The sequence below is a fragment of the Rhea pennata genome, chromosome 8, assembly GCF_028389875.1.
Source record: "Rhea pennata isolate bPtePen1 chromosome 8, bPtePen1.pri, whole genome shotgun sequence".
In the NCBI taxonomy this organism is placed as follows: Eukaryota; Metazoa; Chordata; class Aves; order Rheiformes; family Rheidae; genus Rhea; species Rhea pennata.
This window is the reverse complement of record NC_084670.1, coordinates 14,306,817-14,320,844: the sequence shown is the minus strand read 5'-3', so window position 1 is coordinate 14,320,844 and position 14,028 is coordinate 14,306,817. Positions and strand designations below refer to the sequence as shown.

General features: G+C 37.1%; 1 protein-coding gene across 1 annotated transcript in view; it reads left to right on the top strand.

Annotated features, from left to right (window-relative positions):
• Positions 1–13,385, top strand: part of LOC134143630 (vitellogenin-1-like) — a 42,723-nt gene extending 29,338 nt beyond the window's left edge. Inside the window, exons 23-36 of the mRNA XM_062581820.1 lie at positions 375–786; positions 898–1,193; positions 1,277–1,333; positions 2,320–2,580; positions 3,616–3,822; positions 4,439–4,581; positions 5,211–5,349; positions 6,538–6,673; positions 7,353–7,539; positions 7,951–8,048; positions 8,615–8,709; positions 8,820–8,979; positions 10,212–10,373; positions 13,267–13,385. Of these exons, the coding sequence (XP_062437804.1) occupies positions 375–786; positions 898–1,193; positions 1,277–1,333; positions 2,320–2,580; positions 3,616–3,822; positions 4,439–4,581; positions 5,211–5,349; positions 6,538–6,673; positions 7,353–7,539; positions 7,951–8,048; positions 8,615–8,709; positions 8,820–8,979; positions 10,212–10,373; positions 13,267–13,385 (2,472 nt within the window). The remainder of the gene's footprint in view (positions 1–374; positions 787–897; positions 1,194–1,276; positions 1,334–2,319; positions 2,581–3,615; positions 3,823–4,438; positions 4,582–5,210; positions 5,350–6,537; positions 6,674–7,352; positions 7,540–7,950; positions 8,049–8,614; positions 8,710–8,819; positions 8,980–10,211; positions 10,374–13,266) is intronic.
• The last annotated feature ends 643 nt before the right edge of the window (positions 13,386–14,028 follow it).

The window sequence follows — 14,028 nt, the reverse complement described above, 5'->3', positions numbered from 1 at the left end:
TGTGTGCCAAAAAGATTGTCTGTTCCTTGCAGCTGTTGCAAAAAGTTATAATACCTTCTAAATAACTTGCCTTGAGATAGTCACAGCTACAGCACTGTCTTACTAACATTAGTTACGTTAACAGTACAATCAATAATGTCTACATGTGTTCATTATCACATATGGGTTTGGGGGTTGTTCCACTTAGCTGTGTTTTTAACCCATTATGATGAATTTGTTTTATTGTGATGTATTGCAAGGCTGCTATCTCGGGCATATATATTATCTTCTGAGGCAGCAAAGAGATTCATAACTCTCTGTATCTGATTTTACTTACAGCTTTCTGCATGGACATAGAAAAATAATTCTCTTTTTCTAATGTTTTTTTCGGCTAGGGGCCAAGAAAATCAAGAAGCTCATCGTCCAGTGCCAGCAGCACCAGTGGAAGCACTGAGAGTACAACAAGCAGCCCCTCCAGCAGTGACTCTGACAACAGAGCCTCCCAGGGAGGCACACAGATAAATCGGAAAACAAAACAATCTCAAGCCAAAGGAAAGAAATTCTATCCCTTTGGGGACAGCAGCAGTAGCAGCAGCAGCAGTAGTGATAGTAGCAGCAAGAGCAGTAGCAGCGGAAGCAGTAGCAGCAAGAGCAGTAGTAGCGGGAGCAGTAGCAGTGGAAGCAATAGCAGTAGTAGTAGCAGCAAAAGCAGTAGCAGTAGTAGCAGTAGCAAAAGCAGTAGTAGCAGCAGCAGCCAAAGCAGCAGCAGGAGGAAAGGTAGTAGTAGTAGTAATAGTAGCAAAAGCAGTAGTAGCAGCAGCAGTAGCAGCATAGGTAGTAGTAGCAGCAGCAGCAGGAAAGGTAGGAGTAGTAGTAATAGTAGCAAAAGCAGTAGTAGCAGCAGCAGTAGCAGCATAGGTAATAGTAGCAGCAGCAGCAGCAGCAGCAAAGCATCTGGTATGAAACATATAGGTAAAAAGCATCCCAGGCCCACATCAGCTCCACGTGCCAGTGCTGCTGTTGGAGAGAGAAGTGTTCATGAGCAGAAGCCTAAAACACGGAGCAGCAGCAGCAGCAGCAGCAGCAGTGAAAGTGTTGGTGTATCCCATCGCCACAGCAAGGAGCACTCCAGCAAATATGATCGACAAGCTGAGACAAAACATGTCAAGTCTCAATTTAACAGTCACAGTAGTTACGACGTTTCCACAGAACAGGTAAAAGTTTCTAATGCTATGGCTTCTACTAGCAGGTGATCCTCACGGAGCTGCAGGCTATAACTTACTTTGGAATTTTGCAGGAGCATTACCTTCCGAAAGTGTACCGGCTCCGCTTCAGGTCTGCTCATGTCTATTGGGTAGGTCCAAACTTCCAAGTGTGCATGCCTATCATTATAGTTGATATGATCAAGCATATCACTAAGGGAATTTGTTAGATTCATTTCACTTAAGCATTCTATAAAATCTACCTTATTTATTGTTCAGTAATATCATCGAAGATGGCTAAAATAAGCTGATGTGCTATAAAATATCAACTGTCTTGTTACACCTTTACATCGTTGCAGCACTTGTAATCGTAAATTTTTGGTCAGGACACCTTTGGGCTAGATACTGTACAGTACAGTGAAAACTAAGCCAAGAAAGCCCATAGAAGAATTATAAAAAACAGAAACCCAGAGGATCTTCCAGTAGGAATTGTTAACTCCTCATTTTTTAGACACTCATAGCAGCAAAGCAAACTCATCATGTATGTAGATGGTATCAGAAACCAGAAATTAACTATGCACTGTGGCACAGAGAAAATCTAAGCATGCATTGAAAGGATGCTAATATAGTAGCTTTTATAAGTAAGTGTTACATGGAAAGTTGTTATTTACCCTGCTTGTCATTAGGAAGATGTTTTGCAGTATTTTAAATTAAAATGGATATTGTTGACCACTTAGTAAGTGTGGGTTTCACCTTGCCTAATGTTCAATCTCTGCAATGTGAAATCTCCATTTCCAGTCACTATCTACATGGCCTTTCTAATCAGCAGAGAGGTACAGATGGATTCAAGGCACATTTCTACCCAACGTATTTCATATTTAAAATAATAAGAATCACACTGAAAATACGTCTGAGCCTCTCCATTGCCTACAGATTGATACTGATAACTCTGATTTGGGTGTCTATACTGTAAAAATATAATTTACAGTGATGAATCCTGACCTATAGTACTGTTTACCTCTATGTGTCTTTGCATCTGTAAAGCTAAAGAAGTAACAGCTTCCATTAGCAGAGACTTTTCATTTCTTCTGGATCTAGAATCCATGTCCTGGCTTCATAACGTATTTTTGTTCCATAGCATTCAGATCAGAAGATACCAGGCAGCTCATCATCATCTTCGTCCGAATCAGGAAGTAGTCACAGCAACAGCAGCAGTAGTGGCAGCAGGAGCAGTCACAACAAAAGCAGTGCCAGCAGCAGCAGCAGCAGCAGCAGCAGCAGCAGCAGCCACCACCATCGCCATCACCATCGGGGAAATACTGGCAGCAACTCTAGGAGGAGCCACGTTAGCAAAGGAATCGGCATTCATCACAGGAGTGGTTCCAGCTTAACACATGAGGTAGTCTCTGCACTGTACACAGAAATGGACAGCACTTTGCTGACCGCTGAGCACGAACTTTAGAGGTAGTTGTACCCTAACCATCTGAGTAAGACCAGGAGGTATTTCACATGCTACAAGTTTGTAAATTGAAAGTCAAAGTAATTTGACATTTTCATGAATTCCCTTGGGTTTCATTTGTTGTTTTCTTGAGTAAATTTTCCTCTAATGTTTGTAGTATATGAAGACTTGGATTTGGAAATGATAAAAACTGAAAGGATTGGGGTTGTAAGCTAAAGGAGAAAGAATCTTCTTTTCCTATGAAACCTTCAGAATGGAAAATATTTTGCAATTACATAAAAATGCAACTGGGGAGGAAATAAATAAATTTTACTTAAAGAATTTTTTTAACTTAAGGCTGCCAAATTATTTTAGAATGTAGACCCAAGGTCATGAGTGCATGTAGAGTGTAACTAAAATCAGAATCTTCATGCTCATTACTGTCTGGGAAATATAAAGCCCCATTAAACACTGATCATCCTTATCTTTAGTACACACTTAGTAGTCTATAATTGTAGTAAGTTAATGTATCTACATAATAATAGAACAAATAGCCCTGCAATACAGTCAATGTGTAAGGGAACTCTGCTAGTCAGAAGGATTTCAAAACAATCTGTTGTCTTGAAGAAGCTGTTAAATAGTAACTTACATTGTGAATGCACATACTGGAATGAAGATATTGAGTATATGTATCGTAGGCATCTGTTTCCAATACTACAATAATACACAAAATCTTTAAATGTGCACAGAGTTAGTTCAGGAGAGTCTTAGATTCTGCATCAAAACAATCACACCTGAAAATTTCAGGTGGTAATGAAATAATCAGGATTCTAATCAGATTTGTACTTAATATTGGGGGTATGGAAATATACGCAACAAACCAAACTGATGAAAGATGAAGAATGCTTCCTGCTATCAGTGTAGCATAAACTGGGTAGGTTCCCAAGTGAATACAAAGAAATACTTAAGCACAGATGGTTGGGGGTTGTTTTTCAGCGCAACTTCCTGGGAGATGTAATTCCACCTGGCATTACAATTGTGGCACAGGCAGTAAGGAGTGACAACAGAAATCAAGGTTATCAAGCTACAGCATATGTTCGTTCTGATGCTGCCAAAGTTGATGTGCAACTAGTTGTGGTTCAGCTGGCTGAAACCAGTTGGAAAGCATGTGCTGATGCTGTAATACTGCCTCTGAAAGCACAGGTAAGCACACAGTCAACTTTGCCAAGCGAGAGCTCTAGACAGCCCAGAATATTTTTAATAACTGTATAGCACCTGCTGATTAGAATAATCAAACAAGGAAAACATATGTATTTTGAAATGGGTTTCACATGTTCATGAAATTTCAAAAAATGTTCTTTTCCCACCCTTTCAAATTAAAAAAATGAAAAACATTTGTAATCAGAAATAGAAATGTTGACTTTGAAGGTGCATCAAAATATGACATGTAGAAATATGAAGAAAATTTAAAAATTGACTGATTTAGATTTCTTCATTATTTGTTTCAATACCAGTTTGCTTGTCTGGGAGTCTGGCAGTTTTTCCTCTTTAAATATTTCAGTTGCTCCTTTGGAAAAGGAGCATCTACATATAATTTAGCACAGCCTAGTGATCTTCATTTTCTACTCAGCTTCTGATTTTTCCAGATGTAGTCAGAATTTCTCCATGAGGCTATTTAGAGGGAGAGAGAGACTTAGGGGCATCAAAGACCATTTTGAAGTTTCAGAAAAGCAGGAACATTTAAATTTTTTAATGGTATTCAGTTGTGCTGTGATTTCTTTTCTGAAATCTTGGATGACTATTTCCGTGTTTCATAAAGGCCAGACTGAGATGGGGTAAGGAGTGCCGAGACTACAAAATAGAAGCCAGGGCTACCACGGGCCAGCTGGCAAGGAAACCAGCCGTGCAGCTGAAGGTGCAATGGGGAAATCTTCCAACCTGGATAAAGAAGACAAGCGTGGCGTATGTAAATTGCTCTCTTCTAGGTTGTTGTGTTGCACTCCTTGCAGTAGTTGGCCTTTATAAAAGCACTAAAATAACTGAATGAAACTTTTCAACCCAACTGTTTTTGGTTTTGATGGAAAACACAAGTTCAATGACACAAAAATATTTTGTGACTTTTTTTTATTTCCCTCACATTTCATATTAAAAGGTATTCTCCAGATATTTAAAAACTTGACACAGTTAATTTTCATTTTCAGAATTAAATGATTTGATATTTCAGTTCAAAATGGCTTCCTGTTTTGAAATTTCCTTCTATTCTGTCTTTAAAGAAAAGAAAACCAAAGTTTATGATGATGATTAAATTAGAACAATGTGTTTTCTGTGGATAAAAACAAGCATTTAGTTTGACCCAAAGTGTCAAATATATATACAGATATATATATATATATATATATATATATACACACACACATACAAAATATATATATGTGTGTGTGTGTGTGTATATATATATATATATATATATATATATATATATATATATATATAAAATAGTTCACCTGTTGTTTTCTCAATTTTTCAGAAATGCCAGTAATCCTCATCCTTTGCTCATGAACCTGAGTTTTTCACATCTTGTTTATCTCTAGATTCATACAGTATGTTCCTGGGGCAGCACTCATGTTGGGCTTCTCAGAAGCACATCAGAGAAATCCATCTCATGAATTTATAGTAAGAGCAGCTGCAACATCTCCACGGACAATTGATACAGTAATTAAAGCTCCTGGGGTATGTGTCAGGTTTTTTTCCCCCTCCTCACCTTGAATGGGATTTTTCAGCTAATAAACAGTTTGATACTTAAAGTAATGAAAAAAATTGCAAAAATTACCTCTTAGAGAAGCTACTATATCTCTGAATACATGGGTCTTGAAATATGTGGTCCTTGATTTCTTTTTTTACTGCTTTGGTGCAACATAGCAATAAGCTGAAATTGAAAATCAGACTCTGTAGTTTAATGCTTTATTTCCATGCAGAGAACTGCAGTTAAGCCCAAATTTACTGAAGTGTGACTCTTCTGCACTCAAACCTTCATTAATGTTACACACTATGACTAGTTCTGTGGGATACACGAGGCTGAAAAGCAGATAACTAAGGGCTTGAGAACATCTGTTATGCTCAGCTCCAACCATGTAGAGCCTTTCCCCACATTTGTGCTAAAATCTAACAGCTGTAGTGACAGGCCTGATCAAGTTTAGATGTCTACTTACACAACTCTGCCTTAACCAAACTAGAAAAGTTACACGCTCAGAGCAGCTTGCGTAGGCTTTATCTGCAGAATCCCAATGATTAAGTGGTCCTTGTCCACCAAATCCCTATGCGCTATTTTGAAAAATTTCCCTTGTGAATCTATGGCAAATTAATAACACTAGCTATTCATAACAGAGAAATTAGTGTGTCTGTAACCTTAAATGGTGCTCCAGTACTGCAGGATCTTTAATATATGGTAATGAAGAAGTAGGCAGATTAGGCATCAATTTGATTTTCTTGGTAAATGTAATTTGTTTGTAATCACAGTAAGGAATCGTACCACTTTGGCACATCATGCCAGTTTTCAGCCTGTAATGAATGCTACCTACTTTTCCGGACACAACCATCCACTTACCCAGTTACTTACTTAATTGTTTTTTTAAGTCACTTCTTACTTAATTATTACTTACTTAAACTTTATCTGTTTGTGTTAGCTTCTAGTGTCCTTAAGAATTGCTCATAAAAGTCAGGAACTGAAACTAGAACAGAAGACAATGAATCCTCACAAAAGCCTGAGGTTTGGGTGTAGCCTGAAAAGACTAACATAATTGCAATTCTATAAATACTTCTTCAAGATTTTTTTCTCAAGTGTCTATTTTTGTTTGTAGTCATATCTTGAATGGCATGGTTCAATTTATCTTTAACGTATTTTCCTTTCTGCTTTTTCAGGTAACGCTTTACTACCAGGCATTCCGAATTCCATTCACTTTGCCCTTAGGCCCATCTCCAACTTACGAAACTCGAGATATCACTGCTTGGAATTTCCTTCCTGAAGTAGCTTCACAAATAGCTCAAGAAGATCAATGTAAATATTACTTGTATGCTTATCTCATAAATAAGCAATGTTTGTAGATCCATCCTCTGCCATCACTGGGCCTTGCCTTTCCTTGTAAGGGAAGCATAACATCTGCTTTCTCAACAACTCAATCCATCTCTTGGAAGCAGGTGAAATTGGCAGGTGAATAAAGAGACTTTGAACTGATATAAGTTTTCATAGTTCAGGAATCACACCTGTCTGCAAACAGTGAAGATGATTATCTTTTGCCCCTTCTAAGAAGTTGCTGTCTCAGCACTCAGAGGTATCAGATGATGAGTAAAGACAGACCATGAATTAGTCCTGTTTATTTTTTTTTCAGAAAAGAGCCATGTGCATTTTAGCTGGCTGTGGTGTCTCACTTGTGGGAAATATTAACTTCTTTTTATCATGGTTTCTTAAGAATTTAGTACATTTCAATCACTTTTACCTTGCATTTAGTATTTTGCATGTAATCAAAATCAACACTAGTGTATCTCTCAATTATTCTGTAATGGTATCCTGTCCTTAAAGACTTGCTTTGGCAGCTTTGAAAACTTCTGCCTAGGACTCACTAAATTTTCTTTCCTATTTGCTAAGTAAATAAACCTCTGAGGCAGCCTTCAATTCTTTGCAGCAACACACATGCTGTTGTTACACCTGCCATTTCTTTTCTGGTTTTGTCTTGCAGCCACATGTGAAGTCAGCGAGGGAGATTTCAAAACATTTGATCATGTGAACCATACATATTCTTTTAGTAAAAGATGCAGCCTGATAGTGGCCCAAGACTGTACTGAACATCCAAAGTTCATCATTACTACAAAAAAGGTTGATCCAAAGTCCTTCTCAAGAGAGGTTCACATAAATACAAGCTCATTGTAAGTGCAATTTATCTGAAGGCTGAAGAATTAAATATGAAACTTTAGGGAGTTGATCTGAGGATGGGAGATGTCTCACTCCCACGTGAAATTAGTTTGCAGTCAAATGTTGGGGAAGGAGATGTCCCAGAAGGAACCCTCATCTGAAACTCTTTTGTTTAGTTGCCCTCATCTTTGATTTCATGGCCATCACTCACTCACCTGATGACCTGCTCAACAAGTCCCCGATCTGTCTTTTCTTTATAGGTTGAATCTCAACAGCCGAAGTCGCAATGAATTTTGGACTTTGGAAAGAAATTCATTCATTCAAAATCCAGATGCTCAAATTGGTTCTTTGTTTGCTTTGGTCATGAATAATCTCTACTTTCCACATCTTAAATTAACCATGAGTTTCTTCTTTTTTCTCTCAAGAAACATCACAATCTGTCCTGCACCAAATTCATCTCTCCTTGTGGCGTGCAATGAAGAACCAGTACTAACACACAGTGGAGATTCTGAGTATGAAAAAGGTAAGCTGTGACACCTGCCTTTCCAGGACTGACTTATAAACTAAGTATCTTCAAGATGATTGTATTTTTATAAACTTTTCAGAAGACCTTCAATGTAAAGAAAATATAAGTGTAATTAAGTCCCCCCAAAAAAACTTAAGATTTGCATTGCTTATGTTCCTATATTTCCTGTAACGGGTGTAGTCTTCATTTTCACTAGCATAACTGAGAGGTAAATAAAGCCCTTTCTTATTTATATGGTATGTTGATGCTTGCGTAAAAGAAAGTATTTTTCACAGTCACAGTTAGATGCTTTTGGCCAAATACTTAACTGAACTTCACTGATGTCCTTTTCTTAAGCTGGCTACAAGAGTCAATTTCAGCTGTAGGGAACAACAGTAAAGATTTTTCTACAAATGAAGAGATCATTTTTCTATTTTTCCTTTATCTCTCCACAAAGAATGCATTCCATGTATGACAGCAAAAAAAAAATGTAAAAGAAAATGCATTATAATGTATGTTGTGCCAGTCAGGTTCTCTTTTATTTTAAAATTAAGATAACCTTATGATGAACCATCTTTTTACAGACAATATTAAAATTTATAAAAATGGAACAACAGTTATCGTGGAAGCTCCAACACATGGGCTGAAGAACGTGACTTTTGATGGTGTGATCCTTAAGGTATTGAGTTTTTTTAAAAAAAAAGTAACTGGTTTTCTTTGTGTTTAGTACCTTGGCAATATAACAGACCAACACTTCAGTATCCACTGCAAAGATGTGTTATTTTGTAGGTTACTGTTGCTTCATGGATGAGAGGAAAGACCTGTGGAGTTTGTGGAAATAATGACAGAGAAAAGCACAATGAACTCATAATGCCAAATCATAAGCTGGCACACAGCTGTTCTGCTTTTATTCATTCATGGGTATTGCTAGAAGAAACCTGCTCTGGTGGTGAGTAGATCTGAAAGTAATTTATGCTTGAGTAAAATACAATTTTACTTTTCCACTGCCAATAACTGGAAACACTGCCAATAACTGGAAAGATTAAAAAAAAAAAAAAAAAAAAAAAAAAAAAAAAAGACAGTAGCAGTATATATCTATTTTAATTTCATTAACTACTGACTATTTAAAATACTGCTTATGAACATAGAGGATTTGTACTCAACAAAAGTCTTTCTTTGTTTCATGTGCAGTTCAATAACTGATTCAACTATAATTTCTTACACAGAGTAGCTTCTTTCTTCAAGAGGCAAAAATCAGGCCTAATTTTTCTCCCACTGAAGTCAGTGTGATTTGCACTAATCAAAGCAGTCTCAGCTTCTCTCTGTAAATCTCATTTAATCAAACAAGTTGCAGACATCATAGATGTCACACAGGATGGACATGAATGCAGTAAGTTAGAGTTTATATATAAATTTTCAGAGTGCACAGAATTTCATTTCTGCTCTACACCATCTGAGGGAGCAACCTCAGGGAAGTGTTTGAAATATTCCTAAGGCAAAAGAGTTTCCTCTCATGTGAAGCTGGAAAAATAATCACGGTCTCTCTTAACACCATTACAGTTTTGTTCTGTAGGTTTCCATTTACCTTGGACCTGAGACAACTTTATTGAAGTTAATGGTTGTTTTCTCCTTGACTTCAGTGGCAACAGAATTGTACTTATCTTTATGTCAGGAAACAGAATCAGAACTGGGATCCTGTTAAGTTACATTATATCTTTCTAGTGAGATAATTGCAACATTACAAAAATCATCATCCAATACAAAAGTTATCCTTGATGTTATTATATAAATGCTGCCATTTTTTTTATCCATTCACTACAGTTGACATTTTTTGTAATGCAATTAAGTAGTCATTGTGCTGACAGTATCTATTCTTAATAGCTTTCAGATATGAGAGGTTATTTTCTGTGTATTATGTAGTTCTAAAAAACTGGGTATACATGATTCCATTTGGGTTATATTGAGCAATTTGATTTTAAAAATAGCTCCCCTTTCAAAACCTTTTCTCTATCCCCCAACTTGTTATCATCATCCTATCTTGATAACCTCACTACTGTGAAAATGGGTTGTCAGGGACCTGTGTTTTAATAAAAGCTGAAGAGAAAATATGGACCTTTATTATTGTAAGGATCAATTGCAATTTATTTCTACAATTTTAACTACCTTTCCTTTTCCTTTTAGGGTGCAAACTACAGCGCAGTTATGTGAAGCTGAATCGAAATCCTACTGTTGATGGAGAAGAATCTACGTGCTACTCTGTTGACCCAGTACTGAAATGTATGAAAGAGTGTACTCCAATTGAAAAAGCTTCAGTTAAGCTTGGCTTCCACTGTTTCCCAAAAGGTACAGTATTTTTTCTCTTTCTGTGTCACATACTGTAGGAGTTCTGTCAGAACACTCGGAAGAACAAAACACAGCACAGCCACGCACAGACCTCTATTGCTTCAGCTCCTTGAGCTGCTGCTTTTAATCCCATTAGTATTTGTTATAACCACTGACAGTACTGGGTAGCTAAAAGCTAGTTTGGATGATGGCACGTGGCATCATATGAGGAAAACATTTGAGGTGATAAAAGGGGCAGCTGTGATCGATAAATTTTTTTCACATTTTCAGGATCTCCATAAAGCTGTGATAAGGAACAGTGAGTCCTTTCACGCACATTACAGCCTGCGATTCTGTGTAGACCAGGGCAAGCAAAGCAATTGAGAATCAGTCAAGTAGTGTGACATGACTGCTGTGATTAGCTGCCATGCTATGCCACTGTGCAATATATCAGCAAAAAAACCACATTGCTGAAATGTTCTCTAGATTGTTTCAAAAAATGTTTCTTTTTTCTGACGGTATGTTATACACACACTTTTGTGTTCAAGATTTTTCAAAGATCTGGGCCTTTTTCTCCTTTCACTTACATTGATTTGTTATGGATGCAAATATTTTCTAATACAGATTTACGTTCAAGTTATATATAAGCAAGAGAGGAAAATTCAGCCTTGAACCTACAGGTATTTTTGGTGCATTCCTTCCTAAATCTTACATACATACCCTAGAGGGAAACCTGCTATTAGGGAATAGCTACTGAACTGGTCTGTTTTCTACAGTAACCTTGCTAGCCAAGTCCATAGCTGAGATAATCCAGTGTAGTTTCACTGAAGCCAATGAATCTCTACATTGAGTTACAGTGAAAAGAAATTATGTCTGACTTTGAACAACATCTATATAGAACTTTACAATTTGCTCATATTATTAATATTCACAATGTGCTGAATCAGCCCATAAAAGCAGTGAGTATCCTTCTATAATAGTCAACCTCCTACAGTAGCCAATTCAACAAGTAGCACAGGGAGAGTGCTAATAGTTTTCTGACAGCTCCCTGAGATGTGAATAGACGCATCCTTTTATAAAAAGAAAAACCCACCCTCAACAAAAATCCTTTCTAAATCTTGTCATATCCATGTTTCACAGATTTCTTTTGTGTGTCCAAGTCTATATCTCTGAAATGCCATCACCCCAGGCCACTCACTGCCTCAGAATATTAGGCTATAATAAAGCTGTCTCATTCTCTCACAAAAAAGTGCAAGAAAAGAGGAAAAGCAGAAAAAAAAATGTTAGTTGTCGCAGCCAGTGCTGCTTTTACAGCAGCTGCAGGCTTCTCTGGTTCATTTACTGAACCAGAGGCTGGGAAGTCTGCTAGCAGCACTCCTAATCAAGGGCTTTATTTATTTATCCTGAGGAGAAGGCAGAGAAAAGATGCCATTTGTATCTTTTAACATATTTGATTGTTTTTCCTCAGGCTAAGGATCAATAGGAATATAATGCCAGTCCTTAAAAACCATTCTTTTTTTTCTTTGTTTGATGAGTAGGAGTAGCAGCAGAAACAAAATCCCCTTCTCTCCCAAGTTGAGAACACGTATTCACACACAAGGCAAAGACTTTCTCTCAGCCCTTTATAGGGGAACTCATATCTGAGAGTCTGTTGTCTCAAAAGAGTGGAGTGGAACAAGGACAAAATGAAGTAGAAGGATGCAGTTTCCCCTGTGCTCCTTGAAACCTATAGTCTTAGGATCTTGACCAAGGTAGAACTGGTTTATATTTCAAACACGCCACAAGCCCTACCCTTGTGAACCATAGTTACTCAGTCGTGACCAGCTTGCACAGGGAACTGTTTCCTATGTGGATATGAATGTGATCAGACCCACAATGTACACAGGTAAGAGGCATAGCAAGAATATATATGTGTATATACATATATATTATATCTATATATAAAAACAGAAGTCAGACTTTTTTATAGCAGCTCTCATTTCATAGCCTGAAAATATGTATTTTTAAAAAGCATCTCAAGCAATTTTCTAGGAAATACTTATGAACCCACATATTATGCAAAACTTGTGCTTCAGGCTGGACAATAATCCATCCAAGGAGCCTTTTAACATTTCATGAGATAACTGACTGATGCACCCCAAAACTTTTTAGGGGGCCTCCAGACCTCCCTGTGGTGAGGGATGGCGACATGTTGTAAATGTACTGTCCAACTGAGAGATAAAACAAATTGAGATAAAATTATGAAAACTTTGCACATTCTCATTATGCAAACTTAATTTAAACGGAGGTCCTAATATTCTTCTAGATGCAATGATAAACCTCCAACTACCTAAGAATATTTATTGGTAAGATGAATATTATTATTCCATTTACATTATTTCAGCATTAAGGGATATGGGTTATTCAAGCTGCTGTTGATAAAGCAGTGTGGTAAGGTTAATACTGCAACTGACAATGCTCTGCCAGATTTCACAATAATATGGGGAACTTTAATTATAAGTTTATGAACCTCTGCAAAATTCTCCAAAGGGCTTATCCTTCAGAATGAACTTTGACAAATAGTGAGTTGAAATATGCAGTGATATGCAGCAATTACATAAAAAGAGATTGCTGATGTGTGTTTGTACATGGTGGTCTTGCTGTGAAGGTGGCTACCTCCAGCACTTCTACAGGCTCCTGCTGTTGTCTTTCTGTTTCATGAAATATTACTCATTTTGTTTTTAGAAAAGTATTACAGTCACTATATCATGGATGAAAATCCTGCTTCAAGTCAATGAATGAGTCAGATGTCAGTTGTGGGGGCAGGATTTCATTTTTTACTTGATGAAGGAGTTGGCAGCCATCAAAACAGTCTTTCCTTGAAATGTGTTAATTTGCTTGATGTTAGTTAACAATAGCTTTGCTCTCCTGACAGATACTGCTGTAAGCCTGCTGGAGTGGCAGAGAAGCAGTGATAAGAAATCTGCATCTGAGGATGTTGTGGAGTCTGTGGATGCTGACATTGATTGTACCTGCACTGGTGACTGTAGTTAAGCTAAATGCTTTGGTGTTGTGCTACAGACATACTATACAGATAATTGAATAGCTGGACAGATAAGAAGGCAGTATAATAGCTGTAATAAAATATTAAGAAATGTGCTTGAAGAAAATAAGCCTACTGCATTGCATTCAAAAGTCAAATGCATTATGTACAGTCTGCACTGCTTAATAAATATGTTGTTCATTAAATAAGTATTCATGTAGTCTCTATTTTTCCCCTATCAACAAAAACAATTGGACCAACTATAATATTATCCAGAAATTCTGCTTCCTTCTTTTATCTGAAATATAATTACAGAAGTCTTCTCTTAAAATTATGTTCACTAGGTGATGAAAGGAAAACATGATTATGGCTACTGCTCACATTCCATTGTGTAAAGAATTTCATATTTAGCATACTAAAGACACAGTAAGCATTTGTTTTCTTTTATGTTTTCTGGTAAAAAGCAAAGTCTGGTTTTGGAACTGTTCTGCAAAAAAATACATTTTACTCCCAGCAAGACCATTAGCCTTTGTATAATGTACTAAGGAATGAATTGGACTGCCAGACTCCCACTGTAGCTTTCCAGAGAGCTATAGTGTGTGACACAGTCCCCATTTTGATTTAAATTTCAATGGACGTGCTGTATGAATAGTA